Source organism: Acomys russatus, chromosome 1, assembly GCF_903995435.1.
Source record: "Acomys russatus chromosome 1, mAcoRus1.1, whole genome shotgun sequence".
In the NCBI taxonomy this organism is placed as follows: Eukaryota; Metazoa; Chordata; class Mammalia; order Rodentia; family Muridae; genus Acomys; species Acomys russatus.
In genome coordinates this window covers 37,850,014-37,877,711 of record NC_067137.1, presented here as the reverse complement: position 1 = coordinate 37,877,711, position 27,698 = coordinate 37,850,014, and the positions used below count along the sequence as shown (strand labels likewise).

The 27,698-nt window shown below is 41.6% G+C and overlaps 1 protein-coding gene and 1 pseudogene across 1 annotated transcript; both read left to right on the top strand.

Moving 5' to 3' along the window:
- Ywhaq (tyrosine 3-monooxygenase/tryptophan 5-monooxygenase activation protein theta) lies at nucleotides 1-27,340 on the top strand. Its single transcript, XM_051143945.1, has 6 exons — nucleotides 1-161; nucleotides 586-920; nucleotides 20,986-21,109; nucleotides 22,786-22,949; nucleotides 23,750-23,845; nucleotides 26,260-27,340. The coding sequence occupies exons 2-6, from the start codon at nucleotides 627-629 to the stop codon at nucleotides 26,317-26,319; spliced, it is 738 nt and encodes a 245-aa protein (XP_050999902.1). The 5' UTR covers nucleotides 1-161; nucleotides 586-626; the 3' UTR covers nucleotides 26,320-27,340.
- On the top strand, nucleotides 14,427-14,854 carry LOC127195255 (ragulator complex protein LAMTOR4-like; annotated as a pseudogene).
- Nucleotides 27,341-27,698: the final 358 nt, after the last annotated feature.

Here is a 27,698-nt window from a genome sequence, read left to right as displayed (position 1 = left end):
GAGGAGAAACCGGGGGCGGGACACTCCGGGGAGGCGCTGAGCGCTATTGGCCAGTGGCGCGCTCGTCCACTCCGCGCTAGGCTGAGACGGGAGGGTCCTCGGCTAAAGCCCAAAGCAGATCAAAGTGGTGGGACTCGCGTCGTGGCCGCGGAGACTAGAAGGTGAGTGCGGGCGCCGCTGAGGGGCCGCCGCCGCTGCGAGGGACGGGGCTGGGGCCGGGGAGTATGGCGGAGCGCGGTCTTCATGATTGCTGGGCCACCACGCGCCTGAGGGACGGGCTGGGACGGGGGAAGGTGCGGCGCCAACGGCCGCTTCCATCTTGGGCCGGGCGGGGCCCGCGCTTCGGCCTTGGGAAGGCACGGCGGGCCGGCGGGCGGGCCGGAGGGCGCGCGCGGAAGGCGGCGGCGGCGGCGGCCCCGCGTGAGGCCCGAGGGACGCGGCCTCGTGCGCCGAGACAAAGCGGGCGTCCGGCCGCATTGTCTGACGTGCTCTCTCCTCGCTCCCTTTTTTTTTTTTTTTTTTTTTTTTTTTGTCCGCGCCGGCGCCGCCCCGCCCCGCCCCGCCCCGCCCCTCGCGGCTCTCCAGGAGGACTCCGGATCCGGCTCGGCGCTCGCCCCTCGCTCGCCATGGAGAAGACCGAGCTGATCCAGAAGGCCAAGCTGGCCGAGCAGGCCGAGCGCTACGACGACATGGCCACCTGCATGAAAGCCGTGACGGAGCAGGGCGCCGAGCTGTCCAACGAGGAGCGCAACCTGCTGTCGGTGGCCTACAAGAACGTGGTCGGGGGTCGCCGGTCCGCCTGGCGGGTCATCTCGAGCATCGAGCAGAAGACCGACACCTCCGACAAGAAATTGCAGCTGATCAAGGACTATCGGGAGAAAGTGGAGTCGGAGCTGAGGTCCATCTGCACCACGGTCCTGGTGAGTCCGGGAGTCCGGGCCGCGGGGAGGGGGAGTGGGGCGGCGGGAGGGAGACCCTTTTGTGTGGCGCTCTCGATGGCGTGGGGAGTTGGTGAGATGAGCCCCCTGGCTTCCTTCACACATTGTTTCAGAGCTTTCTCGAGCGTAAGTAAATCTTTTGCCCAGGCTCTGGTTTACAGAAACCTGGAAACAGCCTCGTACATAGGCTTACACAGACTTAAAAAGCTCTCTTTAACCTTGTGCCAGAAGACTGGTCGTGAGATCTCAAGTTCTTTAAGGGCCATTAGTCACTTTGCGGGCCTCACGTCATAGAGAGACGGCATGGGGACTTTGAACATATAGATGCTAGTATTCTCCCCACCCCCACCGCCCAAGATTGAGAAATGGGAAATCTAATAAACATAGCTTCATTTTTTTAGGTAAGAATATGTTGAGCCTTTCCTTGCTAAAGGGGTGTGTGTGTGGGGGGGGGAGCTCACTAAATGAAAAGGATACAGTCTAAAGAATATTACATCCTGGTTAATGTCATTCTTCAATAGCGCTTTTCTCTTTGTTATCTCACTTAAAGTCTGGTGTGTTGAAATGGAACGAGAGCATTTCTGGTGTGAATGGGCAAGGGAACCTTTCCAGGTTTTGAACTATCCAGTCCTGGCTGTGGTGGTGACTGCCATGATTCATCCTTTCTAGAGGGAGCATTTTTAAAGCTTGGTCATTGCACAGATCTCTTAATAAAGCACGCTTTAAAAAAATTTTAAATAGCATATCATGGTTTTTCAAGACTGGGTTTCTCTGTGTAGCCTTAGGTATCCTGGACTCCCTTTGTAGACCAGGCTGGCCTCGCAAAGAGTGTCAGATATTTTCATGCTGCAGTTATTTCTGTGAATTGTGTGCGCATTCATATGTAGTCCTAGACAGGTGTAGAGTAGCTGCTGGGTTTGCTCTTTACATGCCACCTTTCTAAGAGGCGGCTAGTAGCTGATAGGCTTGCTCCATATCTTGTTTAGGTGTCTTTTGAAAGGCAACCATGCAAGGTTTCATAAGAGAAGGAAAAAAATCATTTTTCTTTCCCTTCTAGCCGCCTTTGCTTCATCACATCAAACCAATGGAACCTAAAACTTTTGTTCCCTGTTGGGTAAACCTTAACTTACAAAAAAGAAAAACTTAACCTACCCATTTTTCTAAACAAAAGAGATTATTTGAACAAAATCATGATTGTTAGGGGCCAGAAGAAGCAGAGTTCATAGTAAAGTCCAAAAACTGTTGCTTTATAAAGATGAGATTTTGTTGTAATAACATATATGTTCTCTTAGGCTCAGACCCTGTTCAGCATGGGGGAGACAACTCTTGAGTGTTCACATTCAAGAGATAATACATTCAACTTGGATAATAGTATATGTTGATGGCTGTTGTTAACACTTTGTGATTTATTTACTCATTCAGTTCAAAATCACCAGATTTTCTCTGTAAACTAGCAGTTTAATTCTGGACCAAATTATTTTTTTTTAAATTGGTGTTCCGAGACAGGGTTTCTCTGTGTAGTCTTGGCTGTCCTGGACTCACTTTGTAGATCAGGCTGGCTTCAAACTCACAGAGATCTGCCTGCCTCTGCCTTCCAAAGTGCTGGGTTTACAGTCATGCGCCACTGTGCCTGGCTCACCAAGGAATACTTTTTCCCTCTTGAGGCACTTAAAATTCTTTCTTAAGATAGTGTGTGTGTGTGTGTGTATGTATGTATGTATGTATGTATGTATGTATGTATGTATGTACATGTATACACATGTGTACCACTTATGGAGATGCATTGTTTGCATTGTCCAAAGAGGCTGGAACAAAGTCAGGGGTCAACTTCCCCTAGAACTGGCCACCATTTTGGTGCTAGGAATTCAGCTGGGGTCTGGAGTGTGCTACCAGAATAGCATGTGCGCCTGGTGGTGGCCGTTGCTACCGCCTTTAATCCCAGCACTTGGGAGGCAGAGGCAGTGTGATCTCTGTGAGTTCATGGGCAGCCTGGACTACAGAGTGAGTTCAGGTCAGCCACAGCTACACAAAGAAACCCTGTCTGGGCGGGGCAGGGCGGGGTGGGGGGGGAAGAGAAAAAGAAACAGCAAGTCTGTTAAATACTGAACTATTTCTCCAGCCCTGGAAAGTTTTGGGTTTTATAGTAGTATAAATGTGTGCATACTCTGTCTGATGATGTGATTTGAGGGAGTGACCAGACTTATCAGAGACCTCGCATGCATATCCTTTTAATAGAGAACTCTTGAAATTAGGACAGTTCTTTTTCTTACTTGAGACAGAAATAGAAGAGGTAGATTTGATTAATCTGATACACATTGCACAAATTAAAATTAATAGTGTCTTCAGCCAAATTTTGCTTTGACGACCAGTTTGGAAAAGTATCCTAGGAAAGCATGTCTTGGTTGGCAAATATATTGGAGAGTTTGCTGTATAGTGAAAAGTTAAACAATACAGGGAAGAACAAAACTGAGAACCATTGATTTTTGCCCTCTAGTAGTGTATAATATCGGGAAATATATAAGGTAATTTCTATAAAATGTTTGTGAGTAAAATGCACTATAGTTAGGAGGAAACAGAAACCTCACCAGATAAGACTTGACAGAGATAGTAAGTTTGAGGGTGAATATTGAGAGCTGAGAGGTCAGTGCTAGAAGTGGTTGTCACTGTTGGCCATTGGGGAGAATTCAGTATATGGCTTAAGGGAGGGTTTTCTGAATGTTCTGTTGTAGGAACCATAATTTGGGCAGGTTAAAAGGAAAAATTAGGTAGAAGTTTGAGTGTCACCCCTTTTTATGATACTGGGAATTGAACTCAGGGCCTAGCAAATGTTAGGCAAGTGCCCTGCCACCATAAGCTGTAGATAAATTTAATGGTTTGGCTGCATCTGGGCTTCATGGTTGAGTGTGAGCTGACCAGTTAATAATCTCAGCACACAGACAAGGAAGTGATTAAACTAGTCAACAAGAATCTGTTGTTGTTTTTGTTTTTTCAAGACAGGGTTTCTCTGTGTAGCCTTGACTGTCCTGGACTTGCTTTATAGACCAGGCTGGCCTCGAACTCACAGCGACTTGCCTGCCTCTGCCTCCCAAATACTGGGATTAAAGGTGTGCTCTACCACCGCCTGGCTTGTCAACAAGAATCTGATGGTTGACAGATTAGTAGTTCAATTTTGGGAGCAGGAACTCAAAGCCTTGAATATGCTAGGTAAGGGATGTGCCTGTGAGTATAACTTAACGCAGAGAGGATTGGTCTAAAATTTTAAAATTAGTTTCTGTTATAACAATTGGAGACTTGCCATTCCCCCTCTACTGTAACTCCCACCTGTGTGGTAGTTTGAATGAGAATGGCCTCCAAAGGCTCATATTTTTTTGTTTTGTTTTTGGATTTTTCAAGACAGGGTCTCTTTGTGTAGCCTTAGCTGTCCTGGACTCATTTTGTAGACCAGGCTGGCTTCAAACTCACAGTGATCTGCCTGCCTCTGCCTCCCAAGTGCTGGAATTAGAGACCCGTGCCACTGTTTGAATGCTTGAATCCCTAGTTGGTGGAACTGTTTGAGTAGGATTAGGAAGTGTGCCATTGGGGGTGTTATTTCCAGTTGGCTCTTTCTATCTCCTACTTGTGGACCAAGATGTAAACTCTTAGCTGTTGTTCAAGCATAAGCCTGACAGTATGCTTTCTATCATGATGATCATGGCGATCTGACCCTCTGAAACTGTAATCCTCAGATAAACACTTTCCTTTATAAATTGTCTTAGTAAAGTAACTAAAACAACCTCTAAATAATTCTAGGTTGAAGCACATACCTCAAAAATAAATGAAATGGTAGAAATAAGTGACTAGTGTACTGGCTTTGTGAAGAAGTAGTGCAGAATTAGTGATTTGATTGTTGACCAGAGCAAAATTTAGTGAAAAATCGAGCAGTGGTTAACATGTTTGGGAATAATTCAGAACTTGGTTGTGAAGTAAGAGCAAATCAAAGGAATCATAAATCATGGATTCATAAAGTCCCCTCTGGGACTTGGGAACAAAAATCTATCATTTACAAACCTTGGAGTAAGAACCACATGCCTGGGCTGGAGAGATGGCTCAGCTGTTCAAGGCAGTCTGCTCTTCCAGTGGTCCTGAGTTCAATCCTGGCAACCATATTGTCACTCACAACCATCTATAATGGGATCTGATGCCTTCTTCTGGTATGTAAGTGTACTTGCAGATAGAGCACTCATACTTAGATTAAATAAAGAAGAAAAAAATAAAAACAGAACCAGATGCTTAAAGTGTATATGACACAGCCTTTGCTTCTAGCACTCTAATACCCTTTGTTCTAGACTTTCAGTAGATGAGTTTCTATGTAATACAAGGGGTAGTTTGAGAAATCTAATGTCCATACTATGATTTTTTTTTTTTTTTAATAAAGTAAGAATCAGGTTGGTGACCCATGCTTGTAATTTCAGTGTTTGGAAAGTGGATGTAGAAAGATCAGAATCAGCCTGTGCTATATTGTGTGTGAGTTTGACCCCGGCTTGAATGTTGTGGTACCCTGTCTCAAAAAAACAAGAGCCAGAGACAAATGCAATGATAATGTGCCTATCGTCCCAGCTGTTTGGAGGTTAAGCAGGTTTCAGGGTTTGAAGCCATCTTGGGAAGCAGCAAGAGCTAGCTTTAAAAAAAAAAAAAAAAAAAAGAGGAGGAGGAGGAAGAAGAAAGAAAGAAAGAAAGAAGGAGTCAAGGATAGTGTTAATAATCCCATGTCAGGCCTGGTGGCTTACATCTTTAGTTCCAGCACTTGGGAGGCAGAGGCAGTTGGATCTCTGAGTTAGAGTCCAGCCTGCTCTACAAAGTGAGTTCCAGGAAAGCCAGGACTACACAGAGAAACCCTGTCTCAAAAAAGAAAAAAAGATGTATATAAGTGGGGAAGGGAAGTGTATACTTTAATCCTAGTTTTCAGGATTCTCATCAAAAGCTACCCTGCTAATCTGTGCTGTGTAGCTAAATCCCTCCTGTTTCAAAGGTGGTGGTGGCGGTAAAAAAAAGTCACATGAAATAAAAATGTAGAGTTTAGAAAGCTCTGTGGTTCTGTAACAATTGTATAACCTTATTGTAAGTTCAATTTTCTTAACCAATATATTTTATTACAACTTGTTAACCGAGCATATGTCACTTATAACCCGACTAACCAAAACAATAGGAAAAGAAGATTAAAGAACACAGTAACAAAACCGTAAAGATAATCAGTTCCGAGGAACGATTCTCCTGGCGTGTTCAGGATTTCTTCTGCTGGAACCTGGAGTAACCAGAACCCAGAACCACAGCAGGAGCCGGAGCCCCGAGCCTCCAGCAGTTCTCTCTAGGAGCTTCTCGAAGTGGAGTGATGAACAGCCAAAAACTATCCCGTCTCCAAAAGCCCACCTCCAGTTCTGGGCTCATTTACATATTTCCTCCCAGAGTCTGTTCACAGATCTTTTCAGCTGACAGCAGTCAAAGCTCCCGCACAAGGTGGTTGGTCTTCTAGTGGATTAACCTCATCTGCCTCTCATAAGACCGTTCGATCCCACACTTGGGATAATAAAAAACAGGTTTATCTCTCCTTCACCTTATTTCAGTAATAACTTAAATCAGTTATGTTTTATTATATATACAATATTTTGCCTGGATGTAAGGCCTGCAGACTAGAAGAGAGCACCAGATCTGTTGTGAGTCATCATGTGGTTGCTGGGAATTGAACTCAGGACCTTTGGTGCTCTTAACCTCTGAACCATCTCTCCAGCCCCCCAGTTATGTTTTAAATTAACCTCTTCTAATGAAAATGTAGCTCATGCTGGTCATTATTTTTGCCTAAGACAGATGTATTATTCTAAACCCCCCCCACCCCCCCCCCACCCCCCGGGTTTCTCTATGTAGCCTTGGCTATCCTGGAACACGCAACACGCTCTGTAATCCAGGCTGGCCTTGAACTCATGGAGATCTGTCTGCCTCTGCCTCCCAAGTGCTGGGATTAAAGGCATGCGCCACCACCCCCGGGCTACATGTATTATTCTTAATCATTAGTAGTCACAGAATTATTTATCTACTTACTTGTTTATTGTTTCTTTGAGTCAGGGTTTCTCTGTGTAGCTTTTGCTGTCCTGGACCTTATAGATCAGCCTTGTAAACGAGGCTGGCCTTGAACTCATAGAGATCCACCAGTCTCCCTCCTCCTGGAGTGCTGGGACTACAGATGTGCCACCGTGCCTGCCATAATCAAAGATCTTAATGCAATTTTCTGTGTATAATAGGAAAAATATGGGCTCTGAAATGGGCAGCTTTTAAGTCATTGCTCCTTTATTGCCTTGATCACTAGCAGATCAGTGTTTTGTCATCTGCAAATTGAGGATGGTGCCCACTGTTAGAGGTTTGTAGGTGAAATAACATTGGTGGGCTTTTGGGGTATGGGAGTAGAGTGAGGAGATAAGTGTAGCTAAGGTTGGCCTTGAATTTAGGTCCTGTCACTACCTCTCAAGTATATGCTATACTTGCCAGCAATTTTTTTTTCCTGGTAAGACTCAATTTAAGTGGGGGGCATGCATGTGTGCATTCTAAATACTGAGAATTGGACCTAGGGTCTCTTGAATGCTAGGCAAACACTCTCACTCTGTACCTAACATTTTGTATATTTACTCTGTTCTTGTGAGTTAAGTTGATATTTCTACTTTAAAGTTGAGAAGACTAAAGCATAAGGAAGTTAGTGGCTGGTCAAGGTGACCAAGTGAGTACAGGGTAGAACAAATATTGGAACCTAAGTTGTGTTGTCTTCACAAGAAGTGAAACACAGTAGTCCTAAATCCACGCTAGCTGACTATAGTATGTATGACTTTCTGTGTTGGGAAATTTGAGTTAACACTTAGAACTTTGGAGGGAGAAGACAGGTCTTTGGACAGAAATGACTAGAACTTACATTATTATTAAATACAAGTATAACAAAGTTTTAGTCTTAACTTTTGGCATTTTGCCCTTGGGCTATGTAAGTTACTTGTTGCCAAAAGCTTAGTAGGCCTGGCACAGTGGCGCAAGCCTGTGAGTTTGAGGCCAACCTGATGTACAGAGCAAGTCCAGGACAGCTAAGCTACACGGAGAAACCCTGTCTTGAAAAACCAACAACAACAACAAAAAGTTTTGTAGGTTTTATACTGACGAGTGAATGGAGAGGACTGGATATATCAGTGTGTGTGCTTGCTTAGCATGGACAATGGGAAAAGAGAGAGAGAAAAAAAAAGCAAAACAGAATGGAATGTTGTTAGTGTAAATTAGATCAGTGTTTCTCAACCAGAGTATCTTATCCTCTCAATGCTGTGTGGATGGACTTTTAGCAACATCTGGACAAACTTTTCACAGAGGAAGAAACTAATAGCTTCGGTCTTTTTAGGAAGACAATGAAAGGTATACATAATTCTCCTTTGTAAAACTGCTGTTGATAGTTGGAATATGTGGCCCATGGTTTTTGAACCTTGTGATGTGATGTGTTTCTTTAAAGTGTTCCGTACTTTTACTAACAAAGCCACTCAAACACCTGCATAGTTCTAAACAAACTATTTAAAACTCAGTAAAGTTCTGTACAGTTAGAATGGCCAGTCTGAAACAGTGGAGCTTTATCTTGGTAGGGAGTGTCAGAATGCTACAGACTGGGGTGTAAATATGCCATTAGAAAGCAGAGGAGTGTAATCACTGCATTCTGATAAATTAAAAAATTAAAAGCCATAATTTAGAAATATATGGCTGGGGCTGGAGAGATGGCTCAGAGGTTAAGAGCTTTGGCTGATCTTCCAAAGGTCCCAGCAGCCACCTGGTGGCTCACAACCATCTATAATGAGATTTGGTGCCCTCTTATGGTCTGCAGGTGTACTTGCAGGCAGAATACTATACATAATAAATAAATCTTCCAAGAAAGAAAGAAAAGTACATAGCTGACCTGTCAACAAGCTACAGTGATCTGATGGTGAGCCTGCAGTGCATTTTGTGCTGCTTTTGGGCTAATGGTGATACCTACTTTTTCCAAGTAGAATCATGTGTTGGGACAAGTTTTTTTTTTTTTTCTGGGGAGGAGGGGTATTGTTTGTTTTGAGGCAGCGTTTTTCTGTGTAGCTCTGCCTGGAACGAACTATACAGACTAGGCTGACCTCTGCCTCCTGAGTGCTGGCTTTAAGGTGTGTGTTACTGCACAGCTTGGCTGGGGCAAATTTTTTTTTTCCTTTTTAAATAAAGCTTCCATAGGGTAGCCCTTTACGAATATGGGACAGCTAACATGTCTACCATATCTGGCCTCTTCCTATATTTTTAGTCCTTTAATTGATAAATGGGTCGAGAGGGCTCATTAACTTGTTTTTGTTGTTTTGTTTTGTTTGTTTGTTTGTTTCATTTTTTATCGAATCAAGGTTTCTCTGTGTAGCCTTTGCTGTCCTGGACTTGCTTTGTAGACTAGGCTGGCCTTGAACTCACAGCAATCCACCTGTCTCTGCCTTCTGAGTGCTGGGATTAAAGGTGTGCGCCACCACGTCTGGCTGCTATGTACTTTTTCATTGGGTGCTCTGAGACAAAGCTGATAGAGTTGGCTGTAAGGAATAGTACATGAAATATACCTACATAGATAATGGACAGCCATAGATTTCATTATATCCCATAGTACTTTACTACGTCTTAGACATAACAAAAGACAAGCTAAATGAAAGTGCACTGGTGTCCTTGCTAGTACAAGACATTTCTTGTCTTTTGTGGTCGTATAGGTTGTAGCAGAACCAAGTCAACCAAGCAGTTTTGACCTATTTGTTATTGAGCTTCCTTTGTTTCAGGTATCAGAATACCTGTTTAGTTTGATTACTTAGGCGTGAGCCAAGATCTTTCCCCTCTTTTATTGCATCCTTTCCCTTGAAATTCTGTGGTTGAAGGGGAAAGTAGAGGCACTGGTGTTTCTTTTCCTTACAAACAAGAAATGCTGGTTGTATAAAATAGTTTTTAATTAACAAGTACAGAGAACTTTTTTTAATATATATATCTTTAAATTCTTTGAGAGACAGTATTAACATTTTACATGGCAGTTATAACTACTTCGTACTCAGCTGCCAACATGGGAATTCAACAGAAGTCAGACAGGACTTTTTTCCCCTGATAATATCCAAAATTGGTACAACTGCTTTGAAGGGACAAGAATGATTTCTTTATTGAGCACATTGCAGTTCACACATCTTTTCTTTATTGCCTAATTGTCAGAGACTGAACCTTATGCATCCCAACACTTCTATAACCATCACGGCTTGCTAGTTAAAGCAGAGACTGGATAAACGTTTTATATACCAGAGTATCTTCTCTGCCCCTCTCTCTTTCTCTCTGTGTGTGTGTGTGAGACCTTGTTCATAAAAGACTATAGTCTCTGAGACACCACTGTGCTTCAAAGCAGATACTGATGCTAACACATACTTTGCCTGTGTTAGTGGTGGCTGGAGATTTTATGGACCAGGAGAGAGGATTTAGAGATTTGAAATGGAGAGATCTTTGGGGAAGGGACATTTTTCTGTTTTTATGGCAAACATACACACACCCCCTCTTGTCTGTTCATCTTTTGGCCACAAAAATAACCAGTTGACTGTATGAACTACTTTAGTTTATTGTTATTTTCACTGTAGCTAGAGTAGTCTATACTCAGTTGAAGCCTGAGTCGTATATTAAGTTTCTGATATTGCAATGACAGCTCTCATTAATTCATAGCAGTAATTTAGCAAGTAGTCTAGCTGGCATTTGGCTTTAGGTCTTTGCTTACTGTTAGGATCAAATCCTCAAAATTTGAACAATTTACAAAAGATATTCTGTCTATACAAATAATCCCCTTCCCCTTCTCTAGAGAGGCATTAAAGAATGCTCTAGACCTTTTTGAATTTTAATAAACACAGAGTGGAGCTAGAAAGACTGAATAACACTTTTTTTTTTAAGTTATTTATTCTTTTAAAGTTAGGGTAAGGCTTTGCTGGAGGTGCTGGAGTTACAGAGTATACACAAGTGTGGAGTCAAAGGTAGTGTGATGAGCCTGGATACCAAGGAGGTAGGATGGGCAGTTAGTAGAAATGAGTAATACTGCAGGATATGCTGTTGCTTTTAGCCTTAGAAGCTCAGACATATCTAGGAGGAGAAATCTTTTCAAGCACAGTAATCAAGTGCACATGACTAAAAAAACGTTTTCCCATTTATATGGAAGAAAAGCATGGTGATAGTGCTGGTGCTGACATGACCAGTATGTTTTCAGTCAGGAGGCAAATAAAACTCACAGGAGATCCAGTTGTAATAAGGAAGTTGCTTAGTAACTGGCCTTAGAACAAAAGGATCTGGGTGGCTTCTGAAATGTTTTTAAGGCCATCATCTTCACAGCTGGGATGGATTTGTTTGGTACATTGATGATTCATGTCACCCTGGACCTAATGGTCTATGTCCATTTCCTCTTTCCATGATTCCCACTGTTCTGACAAACTCATCTATATTGTTAATCTGTTTATGTGGCCAGATTGTACTTAAGTCTTATTCTTATGAATTTACTATACACATACACATATTTTAAATGCAAATACAGACAAGATACATCTCTTTCAGTTAGTGATTTATAACTAAAGGAGAGGAAATAGGTGTTCCCAGGTCTTCTTACACTTCCTTGTCTGAGGGTTTTAAGTGCAGTCTTAGTGGAGAAAATTACTTCTGAGGCTTCAGTAACTATATGGAAGGCAGGGAGAATAAAATCAAAGAGGCAGTAGGATGATGCCAGCCTTATGGCTAAGTCAGCTGAGCGCTCTCTGAAAGGAAATAGAAGAAAAATTGGTAGATTGGGTTTGGAAGAGAAAATTTTAGAAAATGAGTTGTAGCTGTTGCTCAGTTGATAAGATTGCTTGTCTAACGTGTACAGAAGCCTAGGTTTGATCCCTAGCACCTGCCTGTGGTGTTCACCTGTAATCTCAGGGCTTGGTAGGTAGAAGCAGGAGCGTCAGAACTTCAAGGTCATTCCTGGCTACATAATCAGTTTGAGACTACTTGTGAGTATGGACTACATGATATTGTCTCAAAACAATAAAATTAGGGTTAAAATTAGAGCTGAAAGTCCCAGTGACTGATCTAGATGTCAGTAATTAGGCAGACAGTCTTGCATTGAAGGATAGTGGTAAACCAAGTAGTGTTGTATTAACTCATTTAATCTTTACAACAACAACTGGGAGGTAGATTGTCAGTGCATTTCGTAGATGAGACTGAAGTACAGAACTGTAAAAGTAGAATGGGCTTGTCGGGGCTGAGAGATGGCTCAGTGGTTAAGAGCACTGGCTGTTCTTCAAAAAGTCCTGAGTTCAATTTCCAGCAACCACATGGTGGCTCACAACCTTCTATAATGAGATCTTGTGCCCTCCTTTGGCATGCAGGCAAAATACTATATAAGTAATAAATAAATAAATCTTAAATTAAAAAAAAGGGGCTTGTCAACTGTTAACATGGGCATGAATCAGTCATGTCCACAAATATCTTAAATAGCACTTGTATTGTTGGTGCATTAGTCAGGTTCTCTAAAAGATCAGAACTGATAGAATAACGTATACATTAAAAGGTAGATTTACTAGACTGGCTTACTGGATGTAGTCTTGGTACTCTTAACAGTGGCTGTTTCATACTAGAAAGGTTAAGAATCTGGTAGTTGTTCTCAGTCAGTGAGGCTGCATGTCCCAGCAGCTCCAGGGTGCTGCTTAGAGCCCTTGGAGATTCCCAGAGAGCTGGTCTTAAGTCTTTGTTGGAGTACTGAAGAAACATTGCGTGTTTTGGGTTTGCCCGTCCATCCGTCTGTCCGTCTTTCCTTCCTTCCTTTTATATGTTATTTACTTTTATTTTGTGTTCATTGGTGTTTTGCCTTCATATATATCTGCATAAGGGTGTCAGAAGGCGTGGAACTGGAGTTACACATTACAGATAGATACTATGCCATGTGGGTGCTGGGAATTGAACCCAAGTCCTCTGGAAAAACCGCCAGTGCTCTCAACTTCTAAGCCATCTCTCCAGTCCCTATGAGTAGTTTCTTTGAACATGTTCTCTACTTTGCTAATTTTCTTTTATCTATATGTTTTTGTTTTTTTGTCTTGTTTTTAGTATTTTTTAAAATTTAATTTTAATTTATGTGTGTTGGTGTGAGGGTGTCAGATCTTGGAGTTACAGACAGTTGTGAGCTGCCATATGGGTGCTGGGAATTGAATCCAGGCCCTTTCAAAGAGCAGGCAGTGCTCTTAACCACTGAGCCATCTCTCCAGCCCCATTGTTTTGTTTTGTTTTGTTTGAGACAGGTTCTTTGTTTAGCCCTGGCTGTCCTGGTCTGTCTTTGTAGACCAGGCTGGCCTCGAACTCACAGAGATCTGCCTCCCTGAGTGCTGGGATTAGTGTGCCACCACCGTCTGGTTTATATCTTTCTTATTCTTTAAAAAAAAAAAACAAACAAAAAATCCCCTACCTCCAAGTTTTCTTTTCTTAAGAGTTTGGGCTGGGCGTGGTGGCACACGCCTGTAATCCCAACACTTGGGAGATCGAGGCAGAGGGATCTCTGAGTTTCAGGCCAGCCTGGTTTACAGAATGAGTTCCAGGACAGCTAGGGCTACACAGAGAAGCCCTGTCTCTAAAAACAACAAGAACAACAATAAAGTTTGGAGTGTCTAGTACTGGAGTATAACTGATATAGACCTATGAGGAGGTTGGTTACTCTCTTTGAGTGTACAACCTCAGGAGGGTCACACATTTCCAGAAAGTTCCTAAGAAATGGGGATACCAGCCAGATCTGCTGAAGGAATTCTGGCAGTTGGAGTAATAGATGTCACAGCTGTATTGTTCTCCTATCTTTTTTTTTTTTTTCTTCTTTTTCTTTTCTTTTTGGTTTTTCAAGATAGGGTTTCTCTGTGTAGCCTTGGTTGTCCTGGACTTGCTATGCAAACCAGGCTGGCCTCAAACTCAACAAAGATCTGCCTGCTTCTGCCTCCCTGAGTGTTGGGATTACAAGTGTGCAGTGCCATGCCTAGCTTTCTTAATTTTAGTATATGTGTTGGAAAAGCAAATGCCCTGTGGTGGTTTATGTGGGCATGGCTCCCATAGGTGCATATAGTTTAGATGCTTGGCCCCTACTTGATTTAACTGTTTGGGAAGGATTGGGATTAGTTAATAGTTTTTGTTGGAAGATGTGTCACCATTGGTGGGCGCAAAGCCCTTGCAATTTCCAATTGTTTGCACACAAACACACACCACACACAAACACACTTGCCATGCCTTGTAGGTCAGCTGTAAGCTCTCAGTTACTTCTCCAAATACCTGCTGGCATGCTCCTAGCCATGATGATCATGGACTCACCCTCTGAAACTGTAGCCAGCCCCCAGCCTAATGCTTCTTTTAAATAAGTGTCTTGTCACAGCAATAGAAAAGTAGCTAAGGCTGCAATGACTTCTGCACTGACTTGGGCTGCAGTGACTTCCAGACAAGTTTGGCATATCTGGGGACCTTGGGAAATATGAGCAGGCAGTCAGCACCATCTCAGAACTGGTCAGCACAGCCTCTAACTTCTGGCTGCACTGTGGCACAAATGTTCTTTTCAAGCACCTGTCTATGGTCTTTGGTGAGCACATGCCTCTGGTGACTGTCAGGACAGAGGGTGTTTGTGGTGAACAGGCAATACTGAGGTCAGGAGCCTATTGCTATCTGAGCTGCAAAAGGCATTGGCTGAATAAGTGGAATGCCCCTGGGGCCTGAGAGAGGGGCCACCATTTTCTTCCTTTCTTGCTGCTGGAATGGGGCTTGTGCTCACCACCTTCTCACCTCCACACAAGACACAAATATTCTGTACCAAGGGAAACTATGGCGAGGGAATCCCCTTCTTTCTTCTCTTCTGCTTAATAAACAACAGCTAAGACACACTTCTTTCTTTATTTTGTTTTTTCCTCATGATTTATTTTTAATGTTAATAATTATCTCAGGAAATAATAAAAAGCTTATGCAAAAATAAAGAGAATAATATGCACCCATAGCCCAACTTCAATAGTTTAAGAATTCTGGGTTTTTTGTTATTTGTTTTTGAAATAGGGTCCTTCTATGTAGTCCTGGCTGTCTGGGAACCTGTTATGTAGACACAGCTGACCTTGAACTTAGAGAAATCCTCTTGCCTCTGCCTCCCAAGTAAGATATCTTAGAGGAATTATAATATGGAGAGACTAAGGTGTGGGATAATGTGCTAACTCATGGAAGAGAGAATCAAAAGTGGATTCTAAGTACTTTGAATCTTAGGAAAAAAATCCAAGAAGCTAGTAGGAATTGCAGGAATGAAGATCTAGATGTCTAAGGAATTGTAGGGAGAACTTCTGTTTTTCACTTCCATTTTTTTATATAAAGTACATGAATTATCCATTATTCAGCAGGAGTCAATGCTTGTATGCAAAGAGAAGATACAGTCAGTGTAAGGAGGAAGACTTTATGTTAGATTTAAATTTGAATTGGACCTGCCATTCTGAAGTGATTTTTTTTTTTTTTTTTCCCCTACTTCCCACCCTCCAGGAAACAGAAAACTATTGGAGCTTGATCCTGCTCAACTCTAGTATATACTGGAATATTTAGATATAATTCATTCTGATTTTTAAAAAAGATTTATTTATTATGTATGTAGTGTTCTGCCTGCATATACACTTACAGGCCAGAAGAGGATACCAGATTTCATTATAGATGGTTGAGAACCATCATGTTGTTGCTAGAAATTGAACTCATGACCTTTGGAAGAACAGCCAGTGCTCTTAACCTCTGAGCCATCTCTCCAGCCCAATTCATTCTGTTTTAATGACCAAGAAATTATATAGGAACACAACTGTTAAATGAAGAGAGGGTTGTACTTTACTTTAATTGTAACATAACTGGAGAGGTCATTCGTGTTACTTCAACAAGTTGGTAGCTAACAATTATTCTTTGTAATTCTCAAAGTTACAAATTCAATTATACAGTGTTTATAGTTTATATATATGAAAGTTCAGATGCTGAAATTCATAGTTTTATCTGTGTAGATATATATTACCTACTAATTTCATTTTAAGATAGTTAAGAAAGCCTTGATATTAGTTAAAAGGGCATCTGTCTGAAAGAAATAAATAGGAAAAGGAAGGAGGCAACAATGATACTTTAAAGTGAACATTCTAAATGGATGGGGTTAATATGTATAGGTAGTTGTTACAGCTAATACGTTTGTTTGCTGAACATTAAAGAACTGCTCCTAGGAGCTGGAGAGATGACTGCATTTAAGAACAGTTACTCTCCTGGGATATTGAGTTGGCTTTCCAGCAAAGCTCAAAACCAATTATAACTCCTATTCCAGGGGTTATGGCACCCTCTTCTGGCCTCTGAAGGTGCCAGTACACCACACAACACACACCATACATCACAAATAAAAATACTTTTTAAAAATGGCTCTTTAAGCTGGTGTGGTGGTACACACCTTTAATCCCACACATGCTTTTAAATCCTACACAAGCTCTCAGGAGGCAGAGGCGGGTGGATCTCTGTGGGCTTGAGCCCAGCCTGGTCTACAAAGAGAGTCCAGGACAGTCAGGACTCTGTAACAGAAACCCTGTCTCGAAAGCAAATTAGCAAAAATGGCTCTTTAGCTAATGGTAAAATTTAAGTGATGTGCTGGGCCTGGTAGTGCACGCCTTTAATCCCAGCACTCAGGAGGCAGAGGCAGGTGGATCGCTGTGAGTTTGAGGCCGCCTGGTCTACAAAGCGAGTCCAGGACAGCTAAGGCTACACAGAGAAACCCTGTCTTGAAAAAGCAAAAAAATTTAAGTGCTGTGACATATAAATGGGTTGCCTTTAAGAGTTAGTAATGGAGCCAGCTATGGGGTACACACCTTTAATCCCATCAGAGATAGGTAGATCTCTGTGAGTTCAAAGCCAGCCTGGTCTGCAAAGTAAGTTCAGGACAGTCAGCCTGGTCTGCAAAGTAAGTTCAGGACAGTCAGAGCTTTATTACACAGAGAAGCCCTGTCTCAAAAAACAAAACAAAGCCAAAAAAAAAAAAAAAAAGGTTATTAATGGGGGCTGGAGAGATGGCTCAGAGGTTAAGAGCACTGCCTGTTCTTCCAAAGGTACTGAGTTCAATTCTCAGCAACCACGTGGTGGCTCACAACCATCTATAATGAGATCTGATGCCCTCTTTTGTCATGTGGGTGTACACGCAAGCAAAACACTGTATAAATCTTTTTTTTTTAAAAAGTTACTAACAGGGTTTGTTATTCTAGCTCTTTTTCTAAGACATGGGAGCAAGTAATAAAAGGAAACATTACTGATCTACATTTGGCCTTGGTGCTATTTCTTGACAGACTCATTTCTTTTTCTTTTGTCTTTGAGACAGGGTTTCTCTGTGTATCCTTGCCTATCCTGGACTCATTTTGTAGACCAGGTTGGTCCCAAACTCACAGCGATCTGCCTGGGTCTACCTCCCGATTGTTGAGATTAAAGGTGTGCTCCACCATGCCTGGCTTGACAGATGCATTTCTCGACTTACAGTTATTGTGGTTTGTGTTGTTGTTACTCCCAACTTGTTTTTCTGAGAGTAAATTACTTACATCCTTTTCTTGAGTTCTTGTTTTTGTTTGTTTCTCTGGGTAGCCTTTACTATCCTGGACTCGCTTTGTAGACCAGGCTGGCCTTGAACTCACAGCGATCTGCCTGCATCTGCCTCTTAGAGCAGCGGTTCTTAACCTGTGGGTTTGGACCTCTTTCAGATAATCTGCATATCGGATATTTAAGTTACAATTCATAAGAGTAGCAAAATCAGTTATGAAGTAGCAATGGAATACTTTTATGCTTGGGGGTCACCACAGCATGAGGAAGTGTATTGAAAGGTAGCAATATTAGGAAGGTTTAGAACTGCTCTGGAGTGTTCTCAGTTACCAGATCACCTGGCAGTTAGTTATGAGTAGTGTACTGACATCTTAAAGTTCTCAAACATTATTTGCTTTCTACACCTTTCAGTCAGCTAACACTGCCAGTGCCAGAGGAAGCCCAGTGGGAGTCCTTCAAATCTTCCAGGATCCTGCAGTTTCCAGGTTGAAGACTTTACAATATGAGTTAAAATACAAATAATGTATAGAAGTAGCTATGATGACTCATGCCTGTAATCCTTAATTCTGGAGGCTTAGGCAGGAGGATTCTGAGCTCAATACCAGAATTTGCTACATACATGGACTCTCAGTAATTAGGAATGTGAAAACATTTTTTAAAGATTTATTTATTTATTACATATACAGTATTCTGCCAGGATGTGTGCCTACACACCAAAAGAGGGCACCAGTTACACATGGTTATGAGCTACCATGTAGTTGCTGGGAATTGAACTCAGGACCTCTGGAAGAGCAGACAATGCTCTTAACAACCCTGAGCCATCTCTCCAGCCCAGGAATAGGAAAAATTTTAACTGTAAATGTAAACGATTTATTTCTTCCCTTCTGAAGGCATACTTTCTCTTTTTCTCCCCCTTCTCTCCCGTTTCACTCTCTCTCATTAAACTCTTCCCACCCCCACACACACCCCCCCCATAGGGTTTCTCTGCATAGCCTTGACTGTCCTGGACTCACTCTATAGACCAGGCTGGCCTTCGAACTCAGAGATCCACCTACCTCTGCGTCCCCGAGTGCTGGGATTAAAGGCGTGCACCAACATGCCCACGAGCTGAAGTTCCTAAAGTCTGGTCTTCAGAATACCATGTATCATTTTCATGCATGGTGCTGCGGGGGTAGCACTTTTTTTAGTCCAAGACTTTGGGGTTGGCCCTTGGTGTGACTTCTTGCTACATTTCTGGCTCAGCAACTTTCCAACTTGAGCATAGTTTTTGATACTTGCCACTTTTATAAAATGAAACTTGAGGTTAAAGGGGTTTTGTTGTTGGTTTTTGTTTTTTGTTTTGTTTTTGGTTGTTTAAGAGTTGTGTGTATGAATGTTTTGCCTGCATGTATGTATGTGTACTATTTATGTGGCTGGTACCACAGAGTTCAGATGAGGGCATCGGATCTCCTGGATTGGATGGTTGTGAACCACCATGTGGGTCCTGGGAATTGAACCCAGGATCTCTGCCAGAGTAACAAGTGTGCTCTCAACCACTGAGCCATCTCTACAGCCCCATGTTAAAGTTTTTTTAATTTAAAGATTTTAAATGCTTTTCTCTGTTTCCATCAAACTGATGTACAATACAATGGTTGTATTTTGTTAGGGGCATTTTTTGTTAGATTTTTTTTTTCCTCCCATGTGTTGAGATCCGGAAATAATCTTTTCCTTGAGTAATAGATTTTATTTTATTTTTTAAATTTAAAAAGTCTTACTCTGGGTTATTTTCCAGACTTTCTAGTGTATATCATAGTTGGCACTTTATAGCTTGTTAACAGATCGTATCTAGTTTTTTTTTTTTTTTTTTTTTTTTTTTTTTTTAAAGAATGCAAACATATGCTTCTGTTCTTTGCTCAGCTTCTCAAACTGAATTGAGGCAGAGGAGCTGGTCAGTTACTGTTTTGTTTTCTGAGCTCTTAGCATGTGACACTATTCTAGGCTTTGACTTCTTTTGATTGGTTGTATTCGCAGTGAACACCTATAAATTTTAAATTGCTTAATATCAAGTAAAATGAATAGTCTAAAGAGATACCATATGACCTTGTATTTTTAGTCATCACAAATACTTCTGTTTAGGTCACTGGTTTAAATGCAGAATAACATTGTAAGATATCAGAGATAACAGACAGAAAAGCCAGGTGTGGTGATATACACCTATAATCCCTTAGGGATTATCTCTTGTCTATAGAGTTTGTGCAAGGACATGTACCAATTTAGTCCCTGGCACCACTCTTTTTTGTGGAGGGGCGGGGGCGGTGTTCCGAGCAGGGACCCGGCACCACTCTTTTTTTGGTTTTTCGAGACAGGGTTTCTCTGTGTAGCCTTGGCCATCCTGGACTCACTTTGTAGACCAGGCTGGCCTCAAACTCACAGCGATCCTCCTGCCTCTGCCTCCCGAGTGCTGGGACTAAAGGCGTGCGCCACCACGCCCGGCTCCCAGCACCACTCTTAATAAAGCTAATCAGTTCAGATCCAGTTGACATAAAAGTTGCTCTCAAATTTCTGTACACATTTCTGAATCTAGTCTGCAGACCCTGTACGTACTTTCTTTGGACAGACACTTACCTGCAGAGGACACTGAATGCACCATTCTAAACCGTAGTGAGTTAGTTGTGCTCTCTGTATTGTTCTCCTCATACTTGATAAGTTAAACATTTGGTGTTCTCTCCTTAAAATGGCCCCACATCTTCATTTTCTTCATAGTGCGTTATTATCAACTCTCCCTGCCACCTTTCCTATTGCAGAGCCTGTGCTTTTATAGCGTCTCATTCCTACTTGTTTTGTTTTTGTTTTTTGAGACAGGGTTTCTCAAAAAACAAACTGTCCTGGACTCACTCTGTAGACCATGCTGGCCTCTCAGTCACAGACATCTGCCTACCTCTGTTTCCTTGGGATTAAAAGGCATGTGCCATCACACCCAACTTCATACATCTTTGAAAACTTGGGTGTATGATTCTGTGGTGTTTCTCACCAACTGAGCACTTCTTGAGGGCAGTATCCTTATTTCAGGTACATGGCACCTAAGCAGGCATCAGTTAATAGTGGGGAAATAGCCTACAGAAAGGACAATGTTTGGTGTTAGCTAAGCTTTTTGCTCTAAAGCTATGGGCTGAATCATTTAAAGCCTGCCAGAGAAGCTAGAGCACAGCCTGTTGTAAGAGCATGCTTCAGGGAGGCAGAGGCAGGCCGGTTACCTGTGAGCTCCAGGCCAGCCTGGTCTACAGAGCGAGTCCAGGACAGTCAAGAATACACAGAGAGACTCTGTCTCAAAAAAACCAAAACAAAAGAGAGCATGCTTCAGGTCCAGGAGTGATAGGGAGAAGTGTAACCATTATAATTTCTTGTCTGTTATTAAGTGACTATTTACTAGTGTTTGTTTTATTTCTTTTAGGAATTGTTGGATAAGTATTTAATAGCCAATGCAACTAATCCAGAGAGTAAAGTCTTCTATCTGAAAATGAAGGGAGATTATTTCCGGTATCTTGCTGAAGTAGCTTGTGGTGATGATCGAAAACGTAAGTATATTTAACCATGGGTTAACCCAGAATATGTCAGAAGTGGGAATGGATACACATGTCACTGTGACTAAATACCTGAGAGAAACAGCTTAGAGGAGAGAGTTACTGTTTTCAGCCCATGGTTCGCTTATTCCATTAAAGTAGACCCTGAAGTAGGCAGAACTTGACAGGATATGATGGAGCAGAGCTACTCATCTCATTGCCGCCAATAAGCAGGAGGTTTGGGGATAGCTAGAGACAAGGTATATGTTTTCAAGGAAACACTCCTTTAACCTGTTTACCTTTTAAAATTATTGTTATATTTTTAAAGATTTATTTATTATAGATATACAGTATCCTGCCTGCATGTACACCTGTCTGGCATCAGATCACATTATAGATGGTTATGAGCCACCATATGGTTGCTGGGAATTGAACTCAGGACCTCTGGAAGAGAGGTCAATGCTCTTAACCTCTGAGCCATCTCTCCAGCCCCTTTAACGTGATTTCTTTACCTAATCCTTAGCTCCTAGTTCCCATCACATCCCAATAATGCTATCCATCAAAGGACTCAACCATTGATTTGATATTATAGGCTTAATCTTTCATGTTTTGGAAGTTTGTCATAATTATAGCTCCAGAGTTCTTTATATATGCTTAATCTATATTTCTCATTAAGTTATATGTGGAACATAGAAGTAGGAGGTGGTAGGTTATGTGTAGAGGGTATGGGGTGGGGTGTTCTGAACCCAGGGCTATATATATGCTTGATAAAGACTACTACTGAAACTACGTCCCTAGTTCTTTTAAAAGTTTTAATAATTATTATTTTGCTGGAAATTTAACTTAGGTTTTCGTACATGTTAGACAAAGTGCCCTACCACTGAGCTATGTTCCTAACCTCAGTTAAATTTTGAGACAGGGTTTTATTAAATTGCCCGGGCTGGCCTTGAATTCACTTTGTAATTCAGGACGGCCATAAAACTTCAGTTCTCCTGCCAAGTAGCAAGGAATAGGCTCAGTTTTACACATTGCACTTTCAGAGGAGCATATAAGCATTGCTGCTTATAACCAACTTTTGAAGAAGGGAGGAGACAGAAGATGAGTGTATGGTTTGCTCAGACTTCACAGTAAATTTAAATGACCTATATGAATAGATAGGCCTTTTTTCTTTTCCTTCCTTTCTGTCTGTCTTGCTTTTTTTTTTTTTTACATTTCTTAATTGTGTGTATGCCCGAATGCTACAGCACCAACAGGGAGATCAGAGGACATGTAGCTTCTAAGGATCAAACTGGAGTTGTCAGGCTTGGTACAAGCATGTTAATTTTCTGGCCATCTTGCCAGTCCTCATACGTTTTATTTAAATATACTGGAGCTATGGTGACTCAGAATGACTCAGAGCTGGTACATATATTAAAGTTGTTAGCATGCTGTATATTGGATAGATACTTCTACTGCTGTGTTTAAAACTTTTTTTCTCTGGGGCTGGAGAGATGCTTCAGAAGTTAAGAGCACTGACTGCTCTTCCAAGGGCCTGAGTTCAATTCCCAGCAACCACATGGTGGCTTACAACCGTCTATAATGTGATCTGGTGCCCTCTTCTGGCCTGCGGGTGTATATACAGGCAGTGCGCTGTATTCATAATAATAAATAAATCTTTTAATTAAAAAAAAAACTTTTTCTCCAACTCACAGAAACTATAGATAATTCCCAAGGAGCCTACCAAGAGGCATTTGATATAAGTAAGAAAGAGATGCAACCTACACATCCAATCCGCCTGGGTCTGGCTCTTAACTTTTCTGTATTTTACTATGAGATCCTTAATAATCCAGAGCTCGCCTGCACACTGGCCAAAACGGTAAGATCTGTGTTGTGGATATCCCTTTTTGGCTAAGGAATGTGAGATACTTGGGTATTAGGATGCTCAGGAAGGCATTTCTTTTGTGTTAGATGTTTTCTTTTTATAATCCTCTTTCCCATTTCCCCCGCCTCAACCCCCCCCACCCCCCCACCCCCCGCGCACACCCAACATGGTTCCCTCACTGTGATTCTAAGTAGTGTCTGACTAAAAAGCCTGGAAGGCAAAGTGGTCAAAGAAGGAAACATCAAATACTGGAAAGGAATGTCTGCTAAGTTTGAGCACTAGAAACCTGCATTTCCCTCAAATGTCCCAGACAACAGCATAACTACATGCTAGCTCTTGTAAGAGTTGTATTATGTGTTAAAATATACTGTGTGTCTTGTGAGAGAACCAAGAAATGTTTGTTTATATTAGTACTTACAGTGAATTTTAGGTTATATTAATTCTTTTTTTTTTTTTTTTTTTTTTTTTTTAAAGAACTGGAGTAGTATAGATTTAGTAAGGAAAAGTGAGGACAGAAGTCTCCTAAATGGGAGAGGCATTGAGGAACCCTCACAAAATCTTTGGTTTTTCGAGACAGGGTTTCCTCTGTACAGCCTTTGCTGTCCTGGACCAGGCTGTCTTCGAACTCAAATTGATCTGCCTTCCTTTGCTTCCCTGAGTGTTGGGATTACAGGTGCACCTGCCTCCTCAAGGCACCAAGTGTTACCCCATAGAATAATGTGGCCATACCCACAGTTGTGTTTGCAGCTTCTGTCACTGAATGTATTACTCACTGTGAATGTTAACTTTACCAGGCTTTTGATGAGGCCATTGCAGAGCTTGATACACTGAACGAAGACTCTTACAAAGACAGCACCCTCATCATGCAGTTGCTTAGAGACAACTTAACAGTGAGTTGTTCACTATTAAATGTCTTTGTTTTCAGAAACAATAACAACTTCATTTTGATCTTCCTATCTTTGGGTGGGGGGGGGCAGTTATAGAAGAATCTGTATTCTCTTGGCTTTGTTTTTGTTTTTTGAGACAGGATTTCTCTATGTAACCTGGCTGTCCTTGAGCTCACTCTATAGACCAGGCTGGCTTTAAACTAACAGAAATCCCCCTGCCTTTACCTCCTGAGTGCTGGGATTAAAGGTGTGCGCCACGACTGCCTGGCTAGAGCTATATAGTCTCTTATAGAATTTGGAGGAAAGGGGGGCTGGAGAGATGGCTCAGTGGTTAAGAGCACTAACTGCTCTTCCAGAGGACCCGGGTTCAGTTCCCAGTAACCACATGGCAGCTCACAATTGTCTGTAACTCCAAAATCTGAGACATAAACAGGCAAAACACCAATGCACATAAAATAAAAATAAATTTTTAAAAATTTGGAGAAAGGTCTTCATAGTGACAAGGTGTTTTATCAGACTTTTCCTGTGCAATGTACTGAGCTTGTAGGAGGAATACAGTATTAACATTGCTATTTGACTTGGCCAAATATGTTGATAACAGTTAATATAGAGAGCTTGTTTAATTTTAATATTTCTTTTCTCTGGATAAATTAGGTATAGCAAATTAGGGATTTTATAGGTGTTTCGATCTCCTAAAATCACACAAAGCAGCTTATTCTAATAGAAGTTTATTTGGTAGGGCTAGAGAAATGATTCAGTGGTTGAGAACATTGGTTGCTCTCCCAGAGGACCTTGGTTTGAGTCTCAGAACCCACACAGTGGTTCACAGTGGACTGATGCCAGTCCTAAGGGATCCAGTGCCCTCTTCTGCCCTCCTTGGGCACTGTACTCAGAGTATGCAGGTAAAATGCCTATGCCTGTAAAGGTTTTTACAAAAAAAACAAGCTTTTTTTTTTTTTTTTTTTTTCTTTCTTGGTGAATTTTGTTGTGTTTGAATATTTTATAGAGCATTTTTTTAGTTCTCATTATAATGCAGTGAGAAAGCATGGCAGGACAAAGGTTTTGGAAGGGAAGAATTTATTTCAGCTTAGAATTGATAGTCCATCATAGAAGGAAGTAAGGGCAGGACCCTGGAGGCAGGAGCTGAAACAGAGGCCGTGGAGGGCTGCTGCTTACTGACATGTTCTCTATGGCTTGCTCAGCCTGATTTTAAAGAATTACATGCTCATGTGTGGCACTTTCTATAGTGGGGCTAAGCCCGCACATACCAATCATTAATCAAGAAAATGCCCCATTCTGATGGTGGCATTGCCTCGGTTAAGGTTCCCTCTTCCCAGATGACTTTGGCTTGTGTCAAGTTGACAGAAGTGAAAAGAACTAACCAGTACAGAGGCTAAGCCTGTACCTAATTTTACTCTGCTTCTGCTTGTAAGCTAAAGCGTGACTTATCTTTTTCTTTGGCTTTTCTACCTAATCCTTAAGCAGGATACATTAGTTCTGTCCTTGTGACAGACCTGAGATTAAACAACTTAGAACAAGAAAACATTTAGTTTGATTCACAAAAGGTTTCAGTCCATATTGGTAGCTTGACTGGTTTGTGTTGAACAGCTTGATAGAAGCATGTGAAGTGAAGGCCTACATCTCTCCTGGCAGCCACAGGAAAGAGACACTGCCACAATCACCCAGCCATTTTTTATTTTTTATTATTTATTTATTTATTTTGGTTTTTCGAGACAAGGTTTCTTTATGTAGCCCTGGCTGGCCTTGAACTCAAGAGATCCGCCTGCTTCTGCCTCCTGAGTGCTGGCGACCACATCCAGCGACTCAGGCTTTCTAACTTGGTACTTCTAAAGGATTATGTTACCTTTCTAAAGCTACAATGTGAGAAGCTGAGACTAAACATGTAAGCCTGTGGGGTTATTTCAGACCCAAAGTGTATAAACAAAGGAAAGAATTGATAAAAGACAAGCTTGAACATACATCATTTTGTATGTTCAAGTAAATTTGATGGGATAATATCTTATGCTCAACAGAAAAAGAACAGGAGGAAATGATGCTTTATAAAATAAATGCCGTTTTCCCAGCCCCTGATAGTGGTGCTGAGGTTGGGGAGTAGGTGGTGTATTTGGCTTACATGTTATAGTCCATCCTTGAGGAAGTCTGAGCAGGAGCTAAAGGAGGAACCTGTAGACAGTGGTACTGCCCACAGTATACATATGTACATATGTATGTATACGTGTGTGTGTGTGGTTTTGTACATGTCTGTTAGGCTACTTTCTGAATTCTGAAGGGATGATAGTTTCAGGTTTGAGAAGAGGTTGTCTTGGCCATCCTCTTGTTTAAAGGATTGACTTAAAAGACTTAAAGAATGTCTGGATGGAAGTAATACTCACCATGATTCTCTTTTTCTTCTATAGTTATGGACTTCAGACAGTGCAGGCGAAGAATGTGATGCAGCAGAGGGGGCCGAAAACTAAAGGCATCCAGGGCGCCTTCCTCCTTCCCCTCAAGAAAACCTTTTTACATCTCCATTCCTTATTCCACTTGGATTTCCTCTTGCAAGGAAGCCCATTCATGTGTATGGGATCAACTGTTCATAGTCTTTTCACACTGCAGCTTTGGGAAAACTCCATCCCTTGGTTTGTGTTGTCTCGGCCTTCCTGGTGTGCAGTTACTGCTGTAGAAAAGTATCAATAGCTTCATTTCATATAAACACAAGTAACTTCCAGACACTTGTGTAGAGGACTGACAGCACAGTTGGTATTTAAGTAATCTGAACCAGTTCTGCAAGTGACTGTGTTTTGTATTACTGTGAAGATATGGAAATGTAGTGCATTACAATTTAAAGTGATTGTAATAATAACTTGATTTCTACATTCCCACTCTGACCCTTCTTTGGGCTTTTCCTTTCTGAAGCAACTTTTCCATGCCCTTGCCACATATTCCTTTTCAGTAGGAATCCAGAAGTGTTAGATTGAATGGTAAAGCACTCAATGCATCCGGGCTTGGGGTCACAGATTGAAATGTCTCCTGTGTCACATGTTCTGGAGGTTACATCTGTCTGTGACAACAGGGAGCTTCCTTATGCATTCTTCATTTGCTGCTGTTTAAGTTGACAACTTCCTTCCCAATAAAAATTCACTTACACCTCCTGCCTTCGTAGCTCTGGTATTCACTTTACCTTGTAATAGAAGTAGCATGTTGCTGCCAGAATACAAGCATTGCTTTGGGCAAATTAAAATGCATGTCCTTTCTTAATACACTAGGAAGGGGAAATAAAGTACACAAGTCCAAGTCTAAACTTTAGTACTTTTCCATGCAGGTATGTGCACATGTGAGAGGGTGTCCAGTTTGTCCAGTGATTGTTCTTTAGAGAGTTGGACCACTATATTGTGTGTTTGCTAATCATTGACTGTAGTCCCAAAAAAGCCTTGTGAAAATGTTATGCCCTATGTAACAGCAGAGTAACATAAAATAAAACTACATTTTATAAAACCATTTATTATTGGCTTTGTAACAGTTGCATATACGTATTTTAAGGGAACAGATCAATTTACTACTTTTTGAAGTTTATTGCTATCTCTGTAAAATTTAGTGGTGATACCCATATTTCTACATTGTGGTGCACTTGTCTGTGGTGCCTAGCACTGTGTAAAATTGGACTATATTTCTTCAGATAGTCTCGTGGGTCATCTCTTCCTCAGATGTAATTGATAATCTGGTTAGGTATCATATGGAATAAAGTGGACATTTGAAAAGTAGAAAAGCTAATCATGTGGTGATGAGTGCCTTGTCTAGTATGAAAACTGCTTCAATTACATGAGCATTGTAGGGGCAGGAATATCTAGTTTGTAGC

Bases quoted from the DNA above. Each gene is read 5' to 3' on its own strand.
- Ywhaq (XM_051143945.1), top strand. From the start codon at position 627: ATGGAGAAGACCGAGCTGATCCAGAAGGCCAAGCTGGCCGAGCAGGCC. The intron at 921-20,985 runs GTGAGTCCGGGA...TATTTCTTTTAG, and splicing joins CCATCTGCACCACGGTCCTG to GAATTGTTGGATAAGTATTT. The intron at 21,110-22,785 runs GTAAGTATATTT...TCCAACTCACAG, and splicing joins TTGTGGTGATGATCGAAAAC to AAACTATAGATAATTCCCAA.